Consider the following 20,104-nt stretch of genomic DNA (forward strand, 5'->3'; position numbering starts at 1 on the left):
GTAAAGGTGGTGAAGGTAATCCAGAGGACTGCTGCAATACCGAGAGGGACGCTGATCTGCAGAGATAAAAGTTGTCATTCCATTGTATAATGACCTGATCAGACTACCCCTGGACTATTGTGCTCAAATTTGGTCTCCAGGATTTGAAGGGGATGAATTAACCATGGAAGGAGTGCAGAGGCAGATAATAAAGATGATATCAGGACAATGTTAGATATGAGGATAGGCTGAGGGAATGTGGACTGCAGAGTTTGGGATATTGTTGTCTTTATACAATGTTAATTGTATAAAGCCCTGATCAGACCACACCTGGACTAGATGGCTAGATAGAAAAAGTAGAGGTGACAGGATTGAGACTTTTAAACTGTTGAAAGGTAGTTACAGCGTTGACACTAGGGAGTTCTTTTATTTTTGGAACAGGGAGAAGGAGCAAGGACAAGAGGCCATCGCTGGAAGTTACGAGCAAGAGAGTTAGGAGTGGTTTCTTTGCATGGAGGGTGGTTGAACTGTGGAATGCATTCCCTGATAGAGTACTGAGAGCACGAACAGTTAATGGGTTCAAAGAGTGGTATGATAGACTTGTGTTTTCTAGGGTGGGTCTTGTGACTCCATGAAAGCCTGAATCATCATAATAATAATAACTTCATTCACAGTTTTTTCAAGCTTGTGAAAAAATAAATTACACACACAACTTACATAATTTCAATGGCCTCTCAATTTTTATTGCTTCCATAAACTATACTCAAGAGACTAAGCATGTACTTCAGGCTACTTCAGATCTAATCCAGTAAGCAGAGTGGTTGCCTTAGACTAAGTAATGAAAATCTTCTATCATCTAAAAATATACATTTAAAAGTACAATTACAAGAGATAGAACTTAATTTGATTACTATAAGAAGAAGTCTTACATTTTCCACAAGGTTTCATAATCCATGTACTAGAAGGATTTTTTCTAAATTCTTCAACAAACATGTTGTAATCTGCAGGTAGAATGAAAGTCACTGGAATGAAATCTATTAGAAAATAAATAAAAATTGGTTTAATGCATCACTGAAATTAACACACAAACATCTCTCTCTTTTACGCACACATACACACAAGGAAAACTACTATTAAACTGCAATAGAGTATAAAATAAAAAGTGATATAACAATAGTAATATTACTTAAATATAAAGAGCTAATAAGCTTCATTTCGGCGATATAAATATTATTTAAATTAAGGGGATATTAAATCTCACATTGTTTTAAAACCGAATAAGAAACTCAAAGATTGGAATCAGAGAGTTTCATGCCGAATATAGTAAAACTATAAAGTATCGGCGATCACTAGCGTGAGCTAATGAAGTGACCCTAGTACGTAGTACAATACCGGACAACTCGCAGCAAAGGCGGTAAAGTTCTGATCGCTATTACTAACCACCTTTGCTGTGAGTTGTCTGGTATTGTACTACGTACTAGGGTCACTTGCATTAGCTCACACTAGTGATCGCTGATACTTTATAGTTTTACTATATTCGGCATGAAACTCTCTGATTCCAATCTTTGAGTTTCTTATTAGGTTTTAAAACAATGTGGGATTTAATATCCCCTTAATTTAAATAATAGTAATATTACTTTTCTCAAATTTAGTTTACTGCAAGAAGAAATGTAAAAGCAAAAGATTTAAATAAAAGACTCATGGGCAACAGTATCATAACCTAATACTTCAGTTAACCAGTGAAGAGCAACAACCGAATTTCCAGTCAACTTTTATAAAAAAATACTTTGGTTTGGAAACTGCACACTAAGAACAGAAAAACAAAGGATTTGGCAGAAATCATACATAAAGGGAAGAAAACAAAAGATGGAGAACAATACATAAAAAAGAAAAGAATGAATAAATAAAACTGAAGTAATAATGTGAGTAAGAGGAGAAAGAAAAACAATGGTGTGAAAGTATAAAGTCTTTATATCACTGGTTCCCGAAAAAACTGGGAACTTTATCAGAGAGAACTGAAGTTTGAACAAAACATATTTGTACTTCTTTTTTAAAATCATGGCTAAACAATTTCAACTGGTTGATATAACTGACAGGGATGCTTAAGATTGAAGCCAAATAACTGGCAGAGGACCTCCACAGCCTTTAAGAAACATGGAGAACTATGGGAGCTTCTAAACTAAAGTCAATTCTCAGTTTCACATGGTGTGACCTATTAGTAAGTATCCACTGGGTACAGAAGAAACAAGGACAGGCTGGAAATTTGGGATTGTCTTAACTAAATTGTATTCTGTATTGGCTTAAACAAGGCCCCCACTGTTTTTGTTATTATTCACCTTCAGGGAGTCCAAAGACTCATTGGGGAAGGGCAACTTACTCCACAACTCAATTCACCAACTACAATGAATCACAACTACACCAACACCATCTACCACCACCATCACTAGTATTTTCACAGACAATCACAAACATTCATGCCAGTGGCAGGATTCAAACCCGCAGCCTTTCAGCTGGATACGCTAACCACTCAGCCTGACGGTTATGGGAGTGAGGTGAGCAGTTACTGAAAACAACACAATATCAGAAGAATCAGAAATAGGTACTGCCCACATAATGAGTATCAACAGAAAGGAAATCAAACAGAAAGAAGAATTAGAGAAGTACTAGGTGAACAGAATTGATGTTACTGATATAAAGAAGACTACAACAAATCATATCCTGCTACTTCATAGAGTATATGTGAGAAAATGAGGAACTGGACAATGAAACTTATTTGTGTCAACATTTGCCCACTAATGATCACACAGAAGGTTCTGCTAAAGAAGAAGTAGAGGAATTTTTGGAGATCTAAAAAGTATGTTAGAAAATGAATCCCAGGCATACAGAAATGTTCTGGGAAAATTTGGAGTAGAAGACAGAACTACTATAAAGCCAAATACAGCTATTAGTCCAAAATAGAATCATGCAAAAAATTCTGTACTGTTTCAACCATATCAAATCTTTGGAACCGTATATATAAAATAGCAGCAAGCAAGAATCGGGCAACTCCTATATTATCAACTGTTACGAAAACAGACAGCTCCTACACTAAAAACTTAGCAGAAACCGCAGCTATTATGATAAGCAAGTTTATTCCTGATGACAATAAATCAACAGATGAAGAAATCCATAAAACTTACAGACAAAGAATGAAAACAGACATATACACTCCTAATGACGACTTATTTACAATTAATGAAATCGAGCCAGTATTAAGGACAATGAATCCAAGAAAAATTCCTGGAGAGGACAGAATAACCAGTGATATACTCTGAAAGCATTTGTCGAATTCTCCAATTTCAAACAACAATTTACAATGAATGCCTAAAAAGTGCAATTTCCTTTAGTATGGAAACTCTCTAAAATTATACCCATAATCAAACCAGGAGAACCTTCTGAAACAAAAGATATCCTAAATGAAGAAATACATAGAGCAATCAAACAAATGAAAAATGATAAAGCACCAGGTATAGACAACATTCAAAAAGAACATCTGGAAAAAGGGAGGAAGAAAGCATAATAAATTACCTAAGGAAACTGTTCAACAAAATACTAAAGGAAGGAAATTTACCAAAATATGGAGAACATGTCAGATCATATCCATCCACAAAAAAGGAGATGTCAGATCCTGCACTAACTATAGACCTATCACCCTTCTAAGCCACTGCAATAAAATATTTATCAGGATTCTTCAAAATAGAATTATTATTATTATTATTATTATTATTCCTGATACCTCCAAGGAGTCCGAAGACTCATCGCGGGAGGACATCTACAACTGTCTCTACACCTAACCGCTACTACGAATCATCTCCATCAACGCCATCTACCGCCCACCTCCAACACCATCACACCTAGTAATTTTTGTCTGTAAATTGCGTGTGTTCTGAAGGGCCGATTTGTATGTATGCGGGATGAAAAACCCGAGTTTCCGGGAGAAAAAACCCTGCTACCTCCGTATGAGATCGGCTAACTCACCTTCGAATTGAAATCGACCAGATAAAGATTCCTCCCGTCGCGACGAGAATCGAACTTAGGCCTATTCCAATCGAAGGGCGCAATGTACCGTCGTTCTTCCAATTGCGCTACGGAGGCGCTAAATATTCTAACTCTATTTAATTCTATTTTGAGTTAAATATTCTTATGAAGAACAGATGGAAGAAGAGCAAATAGGATTTAGAAATAGGAGAAGCACAATTGATGCAATTTTCATATTAAATTAGCAGATCTTATAAGAGAGATAAATAAAAATACTCTACTGCTGTTTTATTGACTTTAAACAAGCTTTGGACTCAAAAGAAGCAAACTCATTAAAATTCTAGAAAACAGAGGATTCGACAAATACCTATTGAACTGTATCAAGAATTGCTATTCAGAAACAAAAGCAGTAGCGAAATACAAAAACATAGAAAAAGTTCCAATATCAATTAAAAAAGGAATTATGCAAGGATGCCCATTGTCACCATACTTATTCAACCTGTACTTAAAAGAAGTAGGACATGTGTGAAGAAAAATTAGAAAATATCCTGACCAAGCTGCATCAAACAAGTACACAAATATGATATGAAAATCCATTTTAGTAAAACAAAACTAATGGTAATAGAAAAAGGGAAGCAATCCAAATGAAAATAGGAAACAATAATATAGAACAAGTAAAGCAATTAAATTAACTAGGATCAATGATCACTGAAGATCTAGACCAGTGGTCACCAAAGGGGTCGATATAACATTGTTAGGGGTTGATTCGGGCTCAGGGGTCGACAGAAAAATATAAGACATCATTGTACGGGTAATATTTAATTCGGTTAACTTGGATTACCTCCATCCTGAATTACAATGCAATTAAGAGTGAATCGTGGGAACAGTGACATGAATAGGACCTGTAAGATGAAGCAAGGTCATGAAAATAGTTACGGAGACCAATCAAGTAAGCAAAATGACGTATTAACCAATAAACGGATGACTGTGGTTCTCCCCCGGCCAGCGCAGCGGGAACGAGATTGCAACACGTGTGTGGTTGCTTATTTACTTATACTTACAGGTATTCGATCCCAGTCTTATTTTTGCGCATCGACATACAAGTGAGCATTAATGTTCTAAAATTCATCAACATACATATTCATGAACTAAACTTCTCTATGTTGAAGGGTTGAGCAGGGCTGGTAGTAATACCAGTAGTTTATTAATACCAGTATAGTGCTATCTCGCTAATCCGAACAAATAAAAACGTGCTCGTTCGGATTAGTGAATTTTCCACCAAGAGACAACAATAACTAGCTTTTAAGAAAAAATAATCAGATTCTAATGGTACATCAATTTAATTCTTATATCAGTAAATAAATTAACTGATAGAAAAAAGCTACTGTACTGTAATGTAAAACAAAACAAAACAAAACAAAACAAAAAAACGGTACACAAGTTTACTTTAGTAAAAAATTTAATTTGTATGCACCTGTATTGTTGAGGATTCTGATTTAATAAAATTGCATAGTTCAGTACGTAACTTAATTTGCGTAAAAAATATCACTTTCTTATACACCACACAAAAAAGTTTCACAAAATAACACACACAATAAAAAAGTTTTTTTATTTCTTTATAAAAAAGTCACCAATTTTCTTTTGCTTCTTGGACGCTAAACTTTTTTTGAATGCTTCTTCTCGGAGCTGCATTAGCAACAAAATTTTGTGGAATGGCGTATCATTCTGCTTAGCACATTCCATACACATATTAAAACTGTCAGCTGCCTCTTCATGTTTTACTTTTTTTTCTTTGAGTTCTTCATGGTCATCATTGTCTTTTAATTCATTCTGTAGTGTCATATTTATAATTTCAGCATCTTATTTGATTTTGAATTCACTTTCAGTTCTACCTGTAAACCATTCTGTAACATCCGTTTGTGAAATATCAACATCTGGAATTATATTTTTAACCAAATTATGCACGTTCTGAATTTCCTCTTTTTGTGTATATTTGTGATTCATGCCGACAATACAGTACGTACTTTATAGTATAAAAATGCAAACGTGAACACACAATAAATCACAATAGGCCTCCATTCTAACCGTGCAATTGGCAGTATGAAAAAATTACTGTACTGTAATAATAATAAAATAAATAATAACAGTTAAAATAATAATTATTAAATAAAAATAATAGTACACAAAATAATAATACGTAATAAATAAAACTTTTATTCTTTCAAACCACAGTTCGGATTACTGGAGGGTTCGGATTAGCAAGATACCACTATATATTAATATCACTAGTAATACCAGTGATATTACTAGTGATAGTAATGGTAGTAGTCATAGTAATATAATAATATATACTATATTATACATACAATAAACACTGTAACTATAAAACAAAAATCAAAAAACTCACATAAGCATCTTTTTTTTTGCTTGTAATTACGTAATAGTAAAATAGAGGGGGTCGATAAAAAGTCAAGAAACTCTTGAAGGGGGTCGACGATCAAAGAAGTTTGGTGACCCCTGAATCTAGACTATTTCGAAACCATAAAACATGGATTCGATAATGAATGGATAACAATGGGCAAACTACAAAACATATGGAACAATAAAAGATTAAGCAAAGAACTCGACTTAAAGATGTATAAAAAAAATGATAATTTCCACAGTACTCTGTGTTTCAGAATGCTGGATCTTAAGAAAGAAAGAAATTGATAAACTCAATGCTTTTGAAATGAAATGCCCAAGGGAAAAAATCAATAGAATAAATTGGACAGAAAGAAAAACAAATGAAAAAGTCAGAGAAAAAAATTAACTTTAAAGAAACAATAATTACAGCACTAAAAAAAGAGTCAATTAAGCTGGTTTGGACATATTATTATTATTATTCAGGCTTCCATGGAGTCAAAAGACTCATCACAGGAGGTCCTTCCTAGGAAACACAAAGTCTATTACACCACTCCTTAAACTCATTGACCGTTCTTGCTCTCACCACTTTCCGCTCAGTGGCCACTACTTAAATTGCTCACGTGTGGAAAACTTGGTACACAAAGAAATTGCCCACAGCTAGAGACAAATTTCTTTGATACAAATCTAGAATTAACTCTGTGTCAGAATATGGAAAAATTTATTTGTTAAAGCTGCGCCATTCAAATTCTTAGAAAGGAGAATCTTCCTTGTCAGGGAGTTAATACTCAGAATGACACACTGTTCGATAATCAAGCAATTAAAATTCCCAATTACAAAAAAACTTCATATATCTTTACTCTTACTGCAGTCTTCGTTATCCCCCCAGTTTAACTTGCACTGGTTCTATTTTTATGAGTGGTACATTGAGTTCACAGATCAGGCAATTTGTTAGATAAGAAAAAGAAAGTTTTATTCATTACTCTAATTAATAATAATAATAATTAGAATTTATTCATTACTCTAATACGATACACAAATATTAAGATCACTTAACAAAACTGAATCTCTCCTACACAATTGAATATGATTAACCAGACATAACCTTAATACTCCTAGTCATAAACAATATGAGACAATATCTACTACCAGTTAAATTTCTGACTTGATCCTATTCAACTAACATTCTTGCACAAGCATTTATCTTATTCTAGATTCAAGAACTATCAGGCTATAACATACTTTAGCAATTCAATACCACACTGTACATGAATTCTTACTCAGAGCTAAGACAATCTACTAGTTGATTAGATACTAAAGTCTTGGTTCAGTTTTGTAAGTCCAATCACTGAGCATATCTGCACAATATTGCACACAAACTGTTTCTTGCATACAAAGGAATTGAAAAGTTTCTACATTACCGAGCATCGGGATCTCTCTTGCCATTTCCCTTGATCTTCCGAAAAAATTTCACACGGCTTATTACCCTCTCTTACAGTCAGTTGTCTTCAGGTAGGATAAACTAGTGATTACGATCATGAATCACCCCTTCTGATGTGGGCAAAGCTGCTGTGCCGGGTTCGATCCAAGTGGTTTCGCATGTTGATCGGTTTGCGCTGGCCTTTCCACTGTACCAATGATTATGCCTGCACTGGATCGCTATCTGGCCGCATGGCTGCGACTGCACATCGTTCTTTTAGACCGCTCTCACGCAACTTCTCCGGGAACTACTGGAACAGGAATCCCGAACAAAAAAAGAGCCCCGAGTTGGCATCGACAAGCTCTATATATCCTTGCTGAGCTGTTCTCCCTTTTACGTTACTCTTTTCCGGCCAGCACCTAAAATTCTTGCAGTTGGTACCATTCTCTCCTTGTTGCATTCTCCACGCGTGCAACTTGGACCTCGCGTACGTGACTGCCTGGGGTCATTTCTTTAAGCCAATTATCTCGTTGTATACTTAGATCTCTTTCTCATGTTAACATAACTTTCACAAAATTTCAACTTTTATCGGTTTTACAAGGACACTTAACAATATAACATATAGGAGAATTTACAATTAAATGATTATTTCGTTACTTCTGTCAACAATTTCACTTATACCTATATACAAGCATTTTCTCTGGGAATTTTTGTTTTTACTTGATAAATCTGAATGAAATATTTTAAAATATAATAAACCTTTCATTCAAGATTTAACACATGGATGGCCCTTGTCACCACTCCTTCCCGCTGTTCAACCAAGCGGGAAGGAGTGGTGACAGTGGAGTGGTGCTCACAGTTTCGTTTTGTAATTTCCAGACATAGCTCCTCGTCATCACTGCTTCACACTGTTCGACCAGGTGAAAGAACTCCCCAGTGTCAACCCTGTAACCACCTCTCAACAGTTTAAAAGTCTCAATCATATCAGCTCTCCTTCTTCTATCCACCAAACTCTGTACATCACATTCCCTCAGCCAATCCTCATAACTAACATTGTACAGTCCTGAAATCATCTTTGTTTTTCTGCCTTTATACCTTTTCCACAATTAATTTATCCCCTTCAAATCTTGGGGACCAAATCCGAGAACAATAGTCTGGTTTATTGTTTCTCTGTGGTCTGATCAGGATCTTATACAAAGGAATGATAACTCTTTTATTTCTGCAGGTCAGCGTCCTTCTCATTATTGCGGAAATCCTCTGTGTTACCTTCACCACTTTTGCAATGTGTCCCCTAAATTTCAGGTTTCTATCAATCATCAACCCCAGATCTCTCGTCTCCCCTACTTCCTCCAATATAGCTCCTACAATAGAGTATGCAGCATCCCATCGATGTTTCCCAAAACTCAAAACCTTACATTTTGCTGCATTAAACTGACACCCCCATTCATTTGCCCATCTGTCTAGCTTATTCAAATCCTCTTGCCGGGCTACAATATCTGCATTATTACTATTAACCCATTCCAGCTTCAGATAATCTGCAAACAACTTGGAATTGAGGAATTGATGAATGCGAATATGAAGTTGATGACAGAAAGTGCTAGTACCGATTGTGTCGCGAGTGCACATTTGAAAGAGAGGGGGATGGTGAGAAAGACAGGCGAAAAAATATTAAAAAATCAGGAAAAAAGAAAAAGAGCGATTTGACAACCGTAACAGATGTTAAAAGGGACGAAAGTGAGGCGGAAAGAAACGAAATCGAGAGAACGAATGAAAGTAGAAATGGCGTGATGCAGAAATCGCAAGTAAAAAAAATCGAAAGAATGAATGATAGCGAAAAAAGAATGACTGATGGCGAAAGTTGGACGCATGTTGGAACGAAAGTACTGAACCAAAGAAAGATGAATGACAGTAAAAGTGAGAAGAATGATAGCGAAAGTTGGATGCATGCTAGTCCGAAAGTACGGAAACAAAGAAAGATATGTGAGAGTGAAAGTGAGAAGAATGATAGTGAAAGTTGGACGTATGTTGGACCGAAAGTACGGAAACAAAGAAGGATGAATGAGAGGGAAAGTGAGAAGAGGGGGTCGAGAGTTAGAAAGTTAGAAAGATTTAATGATAGAGAGAATGTGTCGCGTTCTCTCTATCATATCTCTTCAAAGGTTCGGAAGGTGAATTGGATTGGATGAAGTAAGAAATGAAATGGATGCGGAATGAAATTAAGAGAATTCAGGTCAAAACTATTAAAATAAATCATGATGGCATGAAAGAGTTAACAAAAGATGAGCGAGTGGCGTTGTATGGCGACTCCATTATTAAAGGTGTGCTAGAGGATAAAATGCACAAGGTATGTTTTCCAGGTGGTAAAATGAGTAGAGTGATTGAGGCATTGAATATGAGGCGGGAACGAGCAAAAGAGTTAATTGTATTAATTGGTACAAATGATTTGAGAGAGAACAAAGAGCATGTCAAAATGAATGTCAGGAGACTGCTTGGAAAGATAAAGGAGAATAGTGTGACAGGAAGGGTAGTCAGTGTGTTGCCTAGGTATGATTGTGGTAAATGAGGCAGAGAGCAAGGATTATGAATGATATTCTGGCTGAAATGTGTGAGGAGATGGGAGTACAGTTTGTTAATGTGTGGAATGAGTTTGAGGGACGAAGTGAGCTGTATGGGAGCAATGGACTGCATTTGAGTGGTTATGGTGTGAGTCGCTTGGAGAGGCTGCTGCTGGAAAGTGGAGAAGTGAATAGAGAGAATGAATCAGATTGAGAGGGGAGTGATGTGGAAGAGCAGGAGAGTAAGACAAGAGAGATTGAAGGAGTGGAAATGAATGGGGAAGTGAGTGGTATGAGTATAGAAAATGAGAGAATGGGTGTGCAAGAGGAGCAGAGAAACGGGGAGGCTCAGGGTGGACAGGGATACACAGCGTGAGAAAGGTGGATGCTCCAAGAGAAGGTGAGAGCATATCTAGGCAGGAAAGTAATTGGATGATCAGGGATCAAAAGGAAACAGATGGAATTGCAAAGGGTTCTAAAATGAAGAAGCAGAAAGGGAAATGGCCCCAGTCCAGCATGGAGAGATCACATCGAGTGAGTGGTATCAGTGGAACTAGCTGTAGATCCAGAAATGAGTTGTTGTGTTTGTATACCAATGCTAGAAGTATAAGAAACAAGGCGGATGAAATGGTTGCACTAATTGCGTCTGTGCACCCAGAGATTGTCGGAATAAGTGAGACATGGTTAGATGAGGATGACATCCTGACAGGAATAGAGATGGAAAGGTATGATGTGTTTCGTGAGGATAGAAGGGGTAAAAAGGGAGGGGGAGTGCTATTGATGATAGAGAAAGAGTTATGTCCATACAAGGTAGAGAGAGATGCAAGAGGGAAATGGGGCCAGTGGTTTTGAGGCAGTATGGTGTGAGATAGAGATAAATAGAATCAAATACTTGGTGGGATGTTGTTATAGACCTGGTAATGTGGATGGTGGTGATAGTGAAATGTATAGTCAAATAAGCCAAGCAAATAAGAAAAGGGTGATCATTATGGGTGATTTTAATTATAGCAATATAGACTGGAATGAAGAGATAGCAACTGGAAGTAAAGAAAATGAGTTTCTTGAGTTTTTGAGGGATAACTACCTCAGACAGTATGTAACAGAGGGCACAAGAGAATTAAGGGTCTTGGATTTGGTCATCTCATCGGAGGATGTAATTATTAATGAGGTATCAAATCATCCACCAATTGGTGAAAGTGACCATGAGGTGATTACTTGGGTGGTTGCCAGCAGTGCAAGGACCCCTGTGAAAAAAGGGTATATGTGGAACTACAAGGGGGGTGATTATGAAGTAGCTCAGGAGACAGCTTGCAGGTGTAGCATGGAATGAGGAGTTAGCTGGAAAAGAGATCAATGCAGCTTGGGGGATTTTCAAAAAATATTTAGTAGATGCAATATCTAAATGTATACCATGGGTGAGAAGGTTAAATAAGGTAGGTGTGAGATGGATGAATAAAGGTTTTAAGCATACAATACAGAGAAAAGGGCATTGTGGAGGCAGCATAAGAGAAGTGGACGTAACCAATTTCATGAGGTCTACAAAGACCAGGCAAGGAGGGTGACTTGGTTGGTGAGAGTAGCTAAAGAGAGGTATGAACAGCAGTTAGCTAATGAAGCTAAAAAGAATCCTAGGGAGTTCTTTCGATATGTAGCCAGCAAAAGAAAGAATGATTATGGAAGGATGACACTGATTGGAGGAAATGGTATAAAGACAGCTGTTGCAGAATGTGTGGTGGAGATACTTAATGAGCAGTTCATAAAGATCTTTCAATCTTGTGAATGTGACTTCATGGAGAGATTAAGAGCAGTTGATGATGGGGAGGAGAGACTGACTGTAAGTGAGCAAGAGGTGTTTGGGCAGTTGAGTAAACTAGATGTAAATAAGGCTGTGGGACTTGATAATATATCACGGCGTATTCTGAAGTAATGTGCCAGAGAGTTGACACCTGCCTTAACATATTTTTTTAATACGAGTCTTGCACTTGGTCAAGTCCCTAAAGAGTGGAAGGAGGGCAAGATTGTGCCACTTCATAAAGGAGGTGATCGAACTCAAGAATGAAACTATAGGCCTATCTGTGTGTCAGGTGTTGTGGTTAAGTTGTTGGAGAAGCTTCTGAGAACTAGGATCCAGAGTTGGGTTGACAACAATGGTATAATCTTTGATGGACAGCATGGATTTGCTAAAGGGAGGTCGTGTTTTAGTAATCTACTTACTTATTACAATAAAGTGACTGCTTCCCTGGACAGAGGAGAAGGATACACAGTAATATACTTGGATTTCGCAAAAGCTTTTGATAGAGTACCTCATGATAAGTTGACAGTCAAACTAGAGCAAATGGGGTTGGATATTAGATTAGTGCATTGGATTGGAGACTGGCTATCTGATAGGTATCAACAAGTTGTGTATGGGGGTGCAATATCCAAGAAAAGGAAAGTCACTAGTGGAGTGCCTCAGGGATCTGTTTTAGGGCCATTACTATTTAACTTGTATATTAATGATATTGGCGAAGATTTGGATAGAGATATTCAGTTGTTTGCAGGTGATGCAAAGTTGGGACGAACCATAAAGAGTAGTGAAGATGTTGTGGCCTTGCAAGAAGACTTGAATAAATTGAGTGATTGGGCAAGCAAATGGGGATGTGAGTTCAATGTTGCAAAATGTAAGGTTTTAAAATTTGGAAAACAAAGATGGGATGCAGAATTTATGCTTGGTGAGAATATATTGTTGGAAGTAGAGTAAATAAGAGATCTGGGGGTGATAGTGGATAAGGATCTAAAATTTAGGGGACACATCGCCAAAATTGTGAAGACAACACAAAGACTTCTGGGAATGATGCGGAGGACACTGACATGTAGAAGTAGGGAGATTCTTGTTCCATTGTATAAAGCTTTGATTAGGCCACACATGGACTATTGTGCCCAGATTTGGTCACCTGGTTTTCAGAAGGATGAAGAGATGTTGGAAAGGGTCCAAAGGCGACTGAGTAAGGTAGTTTCTGACCTCTGGAATGTCGAATATGAGGAAAGATTGAAAAGATGTAATTTGCAGAGTCTAGTGGAGAGAAGGAAGAGGGGAGATATGATAGAGACCTACAAGTTGGTAAGGGGTTGTTATAGGATCAATGGTGGAGAAGTTCTACAGAGAATAGTGGGAGATCAGGGGAGAACCAGAGGTCATCCCTGGAAACTGTATAAAGAGGGTGTGAGTAGGGGAGTGAGAGGCAGGTTTTTTTCGTGCAGAATTGTGAATGATTGGAATGCCTTGCCTGAGAGTGTGGTGTTTGCAAGGAGTTTGAATGTGTTTAAGACGTGGTACGATGAGATGTGTGTGAGATAAAAGGACCTCCTAGATGAAGCTTTGACTCCGTGAGGTCTTGTTTAATAATAATAATAATAATAACTGAATATCCCCCTGCAATCCACTGACAATGTCATTGATATAAAGGTTAAACAACATAGGTCCCAGTAGTGAGCCCTGTCGGACCCCACTCGTAACCCTGTGCCTCCTTGAAACTCCACCACCATACACAACTCTCTGATACCTATCAGACAGCCAACAATCCTGAATCTATTCGACCAACCTGACATCCAAATCAATGTGCTGCAACTTAAATATCAGCTTATCAGGTGGCACCCTGTCAAATGCCTTTGCTAAATCCAAGAAAATGGCAGTATACACCTTTCCCTCATCTACTGCTCTTGTAACTTTATCATAAAAGGCTAGCATATTGCTAAAACACGAGCACCCCTTCACAAATTCATGTTGACTCTCACAGATGACATTATCCAGATCTGCCCGATGCTGTATACGTCCCTCACTAATTTCTCCAAAATCTTAACAACTATTGATGACACAAATTGGCCTATAATTAGACACTTCCAGTCTACTTCTGCCCTTATGCAATGGCGCTATCTTACCTTCCTTCCATTCCCTGCACAACTTTCCCATAGCCAGACTTTCACTGAAAAGTCATGTGAAAGGAGCCGTCAGTTCTTTAGCACATTCTCTCAAAACTCATGGTGAAATACCATCCAGTCCCACAGATTTACTGATATCCAGAGTACTCAGTATTTGGAACCCACTCTCCTCCTGCCTCAAAACCTTGAATCTACTCTATCCCTCTAGTATTAAAATTTACTCCTCCAGGATGAAATACTCCAATAAAGTGTTCATTGAACAATTCTACTATGTCCTCTGCATCAGTCACTCTATTCCCATTTTTATCCCACAATGTCATTCTGTCACAATCATTTCTCCTGCTACTAGCCACATAGCTAAAAAATTCCCTATGATTTTTTTTTTGGATCTTAGGGCCAACCTCTTCTCATAATCCAGTTTTGCCTTCCTTATCATACTAGTCACTCTCCTGGCCTGTGTCTTATATTCTTCATGCATCTGCTCTTCTCTTGTCTCCTTATATCTCTTCCATAGCCTCTTTTTCGCATGCAGTTCCTGTTTAATATTGTTTGTCATCCACTTTACTCCAAATTGTGTCCCGTGCTTCACTTGTGGAATACAGTTTACTATTGCTGCTAACAAATATTCCTTCACAATTTCCCAAACACTAATGATATCTTGGCCTTCCAATTCCTACCACCATGAACCTTCCCCAAGTTGATGTCTAAGACTATTATAATCACCTGCCTTATAATTCCACATACCTTCCCGTCTCTTTGATACTCGTGCATGTCTATTCATCTTCCAAGTCAAAACCATATGGTCACTCTTTCCAACTGGTGGGAGAGATGTCATCTCAGTTATCATCAACTCTTCTGATGCTATGACCAAATCCAAAACTCTTAATCCTCTTCTTCCCTCTATTACATGTTGCCTAAGATATTTGTCCCTCAAGAATTCTAGAAATTCCATTCCCTTATTGCTACATGCATCTTCCTCTCCCCAATTTATACTGCTGTAGTTAAAATCTCACACAACAATCATTCTTCTTGCACTTGCCAAGCTCAACTGTCTAAACATCTCCTGGTCCCTACCCTCTGTGCTCCTTGGTTTGTAGCAACATCCCACTAAATATCCTGTCTTGCCCACCTCTACCTAACACAATATGCTTTCAAAATCATTAGTGTCACTGCCTTCCAAAGCCTCCAATCTTAGAGAACATAAGTCGTCACTCATCATAAGCAGTACTCAACCACCACGCTTTCCCTTCCTATCCTGCTGAAAAATGCTGTACCTTGCTACTTCTATTACTGTTATTACATCCTCTTTTGTCAACCATGTCTCTGTAATCTCAATAATCTTTGGCCAGGCTGATGCTATCAGTGCCACCAATTCTTCTCCTTTATTCTGGATACTCCTGGCATTAGTATAAAGCATAAAAATGCTACTGTTTCTATACCTAGCATTATCCCCTTTAGACTCCACTGGGTTCAGCGTTACTTGATGTCGTTCCCCCTTCTCCCATGTACCCATTCCCACAAGAGGCCACCCCTGCTGCCATCCACTCTGGGCATTCTAGTTTCCCTGGATTGACACACCGACTCGTTCAGAACAGCAATCTCTCCAGATGCCTACGTCCTTTCTCATTCAAATGCAAGAAGTCTCTCGTATACAATTCCTTTCTATCCTCAAAAGCCCTCCAAGCATCCACATAGTCAAATCCTCTCTTCTGACACATTCTAGCTATTATGTTATGTTTTTATTATATTATTATGTATGTTATGTATACATTCTTCAAGAATGAACCCAGAAAGACTACCAAACATATTATTAAATGGCAGAACTGAAGGACAGCCCTGCAGAGGAAGACCAAGAAAGAAATGGAATGACAACATTAAAGAAAGTACCCACTTAAACTCCATAATAGAACTACATAAAAAGGCACCAGACAGAAAGAAATGGCAAAAATTTGTCTTTGAATGCATCTCTTGTAGGTAACTGGGTTGTGCAGTATACTTGAATGCATTATGGAACTGATCCCTGATAACATTCCATTCATAAGAACTTCAGTCTCATCTATTCCACTATTGTTTTTTCACATCACCTCTTACTTCCTCTGATCTCTTGTTCATATCACTCATTACAGCATGTCACCGTAGTGCAGTTGGAAGAACAATGGGACATGTGTCCTTCCAATGGCAAAAAACCTGGGTTTAATTCTCATGATGATGTGAGGAATCTTTATATGGGCTTTTTTTACTTGAAGTTACATGTGTCTCATGCAGAGATAGCAGGGTTTATTCTGTAAGAAAACTAAGGTCTCTAAGTTTTTGGTTCTGATTTTGTGTGTGTGTGCACGCACGCACGCACGCACACACACACATACAAAATCAGAACAATTGAGGCAACTGTATGCCGAGTTTAAAATATATATTTGGAATTTTAGTTCATTTTGGTAATCCATTTATTTATTTAGTGTATGGATAAAAATGCAAGAAATTAATGAGAAAAACAGATTGATGGTTTAGTTAATCAATCGATGACTATCAAGTTCAATTCAAATTAAATTCATGTTTCTGAGGCCTCCAGGGAAGGAACCAGGTAAACATACTTTAGATTGGACAGGTTGCTGTCAGACTGATGGTTCAGTCCACAAGATCGCAACTCGAGAGGAGAACAAACAACAATTCCTCTTCAATTGCATGTAAACCTTTGTAGCGAACATACACCATCAGCTGCGAATTACTACTGACATCTGTAGTCTCATCAAGCTGAATAGCAAAGCATTTACTCTCTTTTATTGAAGAAATAACTTGTTCCCTCACATTTTCTGCTAAAGTAGAAATTCTTTCTTCCACAACTTTTGCAGACAAGGGCACTGAATTTAGTTTCATGGCTTCTTTCTGACCACACATAATCTCTGCCATTTTCAAAGCTGCTGGTTTAACCAATTCCTCACCAAGAGTATATGGTTTCTTGTTTTGGGCAATTGACCAGGCCACTTCAAAGCTAGCCTTTGATGCTGAACGTTGATCGAATGTACCTCTCATGTTGCTGTCCAGTCTTTGTCTTTTGACAGCCATTTCCAAATTTACAAAGTATTCTTGTGATTTGGAAGACAGATGTGGTTGCAAATTATCCAAGTGTTTCTTCAATTGACTCTTTTTGAAAGATTCTGCAGTCAGTACTTTCAAACAGACAACACACTGTGGTTTCATTATTCCTTTGTCTTCTATTTGTGCAAACCCATAATTGAGGAACTTTTCCTGGTCTATTCTTTTTCTAGTTGATGTCATCTGAAGGGTAAAAAAGACAGTGATTGAATTTAAGTTTTTTAAAGTTCATTTAAATTTACAATAATTTAATTGGTAAATGTGGCACTAAGACATGTCCTCAAGATGAAGGTAGTATTTAATTATTTCATTGACCATCGAAAATTAATCGAGCAAGGAGAAAATATATTAATCAAATTATCAAACTAACATAAAACTAAAATATGGTTAATAAATGAAAATCTTACACTTAAAATAGAACTATTGAAATAAATTAAATTAAATAACTACTTAAATCGACTTAAACAAAGCAAAAACATGTCAAAAAATAAGGTTAAGGCAGGTAATAGACAAATGATAAGTAATATCTGTTTAACCACTTGACAATGCCTTAGCAACCAAATTGTTTGGAGTTCAACATGGCGTGATGTCTCCTAAACACGTATATTACATTGGCAGATGCAGTGTTGCCAGAAGAAAAATTTCTGTCGTAACAAGGAATGCACTTTTTATATAATTTTATTTATGTCTATTGAGTCCTCATTACCCCCAAGAATCGCATTTTTACCCCACTTGGGGTAATTTACCCCAGTTCACTGACCCCTGCCCTAAACAATAACTCAGCAAGCTAACCTTGAAAAATCATAGCTAATTATTCTGGAATATTTTACCCCTATGAGGATCTTCTAACAATAAACAAGTATTAATGTAAACAATAAACACATTAATATAATTAAAGTAAGCTCAAATGCAAAATTATGTTTTCTACTATTCTGGAATGCTGAATAATAATTAAATAGATACCATTCATATGAAAAAATGTATGTTGGAGTGGAAAGTTATCTTACCAAGGTGTACATACTTTCCATTTTCATCTTTTTCTGCTATAGGATTGGATTCCCTTTCCAAATCTTTGCGATACCTTTTAATATTTCTCACCATAAGATCTTTCCTTGTTAGTTCATAATGATTCGGAAAGTGATTTATGAATCTGTAAAAAAAAAAAAAATAAATAAATAAAATAAAATAAAAATAATAAATATATATGACAATCTTTATGAAATGATTTTCCCAAATAAATTCGTATGGCCATACTTAATGAAGTCTGATGAGTGGCCTGTAAATCCCAACTTGTATAATGATGGTAGAAAAAATATTTTTTTTTATGTTTAGTGCAGCAGATGCCAAACGATTTTCCTAGCTGTCCCTGGTAAGCCAATTTCATATGTATAAGGCAATTTATACAGTCTTAGATAGAAGACAAGATGAAATATGTCCTTAGATGAACTGATGAGGGCTGCTAGTTTGATATGTAATTTGAATGTGGTGTGAAGCTTAATAAATATAAGCACTCAGGCTATCTTTTTGGACATGCTCATGGGACAGAGATAGCTTTGCTGTGTCCTTGTGTATTAGGAAGAAATTGAATATTTTATCTATTTTATAGGAGTTAAAGCCATTAACTATAAACATATCACAAAGGTAGGCAAGTTCAGTGCCAATGGTTGCATCGCTGGAACAGATAAACTTGGCTCTATATGTTAGTGTGTTTAGCATACGATATTTCTGGGCTGGATGATGATGGTGTGATTGCTTGTGTAAATATCTTCCAGTGTGTGTGGGTGTCCTTTCTGTAAATAGAAAAAAGATGGTGAAACATTTGAAAGGCATGTGATTAATGTCTCCTGGAAGTGAAACAGTTATAGGATTATATTTCTGTCGTGAAGTGCACTTTAGGAGAGTAAGACACATTAGATACCATCTAATGGTGGTATCTAATCAGTACATGCATGTATGCACGTGCACGCACGCACGCACGCACGCACGCACGCGCACACACACACACACACACACACACACACACACACACACACACACACAGGGATAAACAGATTACAAGCAATGTATCACATTGATGCCACTGTACTCAATAAAGGTTGAAACCGGGAAGGATCACTATCGAAACCAGTTTTGACCTTTATTTATTTATGCTTATGGCTACATGAAACTGGTAAGTGAAAAGTACAATCACAATTTCCAGAAACAAATGATGAAAATCTTAACATATAAAAGTTCATTACATAAAAGGCACAACCTGCTTTCTAAGTCTTTCCTTTTTTTAAAATAAAGCAAAAGTAACTTGTCATAAGATGGTGAAACATTTACAGGTCAAGGCACAACCTGCTTTCCAAGTCTTTCCTTTTTTTTAAAATAAAGCAAAAGTAACTTGTCATAATCAAGCCAGGGACAATTATCATCCTGCTGCAACAAGTATGACAAGGCTGCATGTTCTCAACACTTCACGACATAAATGTAACTGTATCCGAGGTTTAATTAGAGAGCAGTTATGTCTTGTGTGAGAAAACTTGATTCATTAGAGGAGGCTCATTTCACATTGATTCATCATCTTCTAACATGAGGAGGAGTTCTGCTGATACTATGTTGAGGACTATGAGAGTGACTACGAGAATAACGTCTTCGTGGTGAGATGGGACCGTGATCTTCTGTTTCCTCCATAACAACCGCCACCACCATACTAACTACAGGTCAAGGTCCAGGCTAG

At 37.1% G+C, this 20,104-nt stretch overlaps 1 protein-coding gene across 2 annotated transcripts in view; it reads right to left on the reverse strand.

The window, feature by feature from the left end:
* Positions 1-20,104, reverse strand: part of TTLL1B (Tubulin tyrosine ligase-like 1B) — a 403,225-nt gene that overhangs the window by 313,420 nt on the left and 69,701 nt on the right. The window contains exons 4-5 of one of the 2 annotated variants that reach the window (XM_090394521.1): positions 18,390-18,532; positions 909-980 (exon numbers count right to left, since the gene is read on the reverse strand). In XM_090394521.1, coding sequence (XP_090250647.1) covers positions 909-980; positions 18,390-18,532 — 215 coding nt within the window. Of the gene's footprint in view, positions 1-908; positions 1,014-18,389; positions 18,533-20,104 lie in introns of both variants that reach the window. The other variant, XM_090394519.1, reaches the window with a different exon arrangement.

The sequence above is a fragment of the Typopeltis vanoorti genome, chromosome 6 (genome assembly GCF_054136105.1).
Source record: "Typopeltis vanoorti isolate ZY-2024b chromosome 6, IOZ_Tvanoo_1.0, whole genome shotgun sequence".
In the NCBI taxonomy this organism is placed as follows: domain Eukaryota; kingdom Metazoa; phylum Arthropoda; class Arachnida; order Uropygi; family Thelyphonidae; genus Typopeltis; species Typopeltis vanoorti.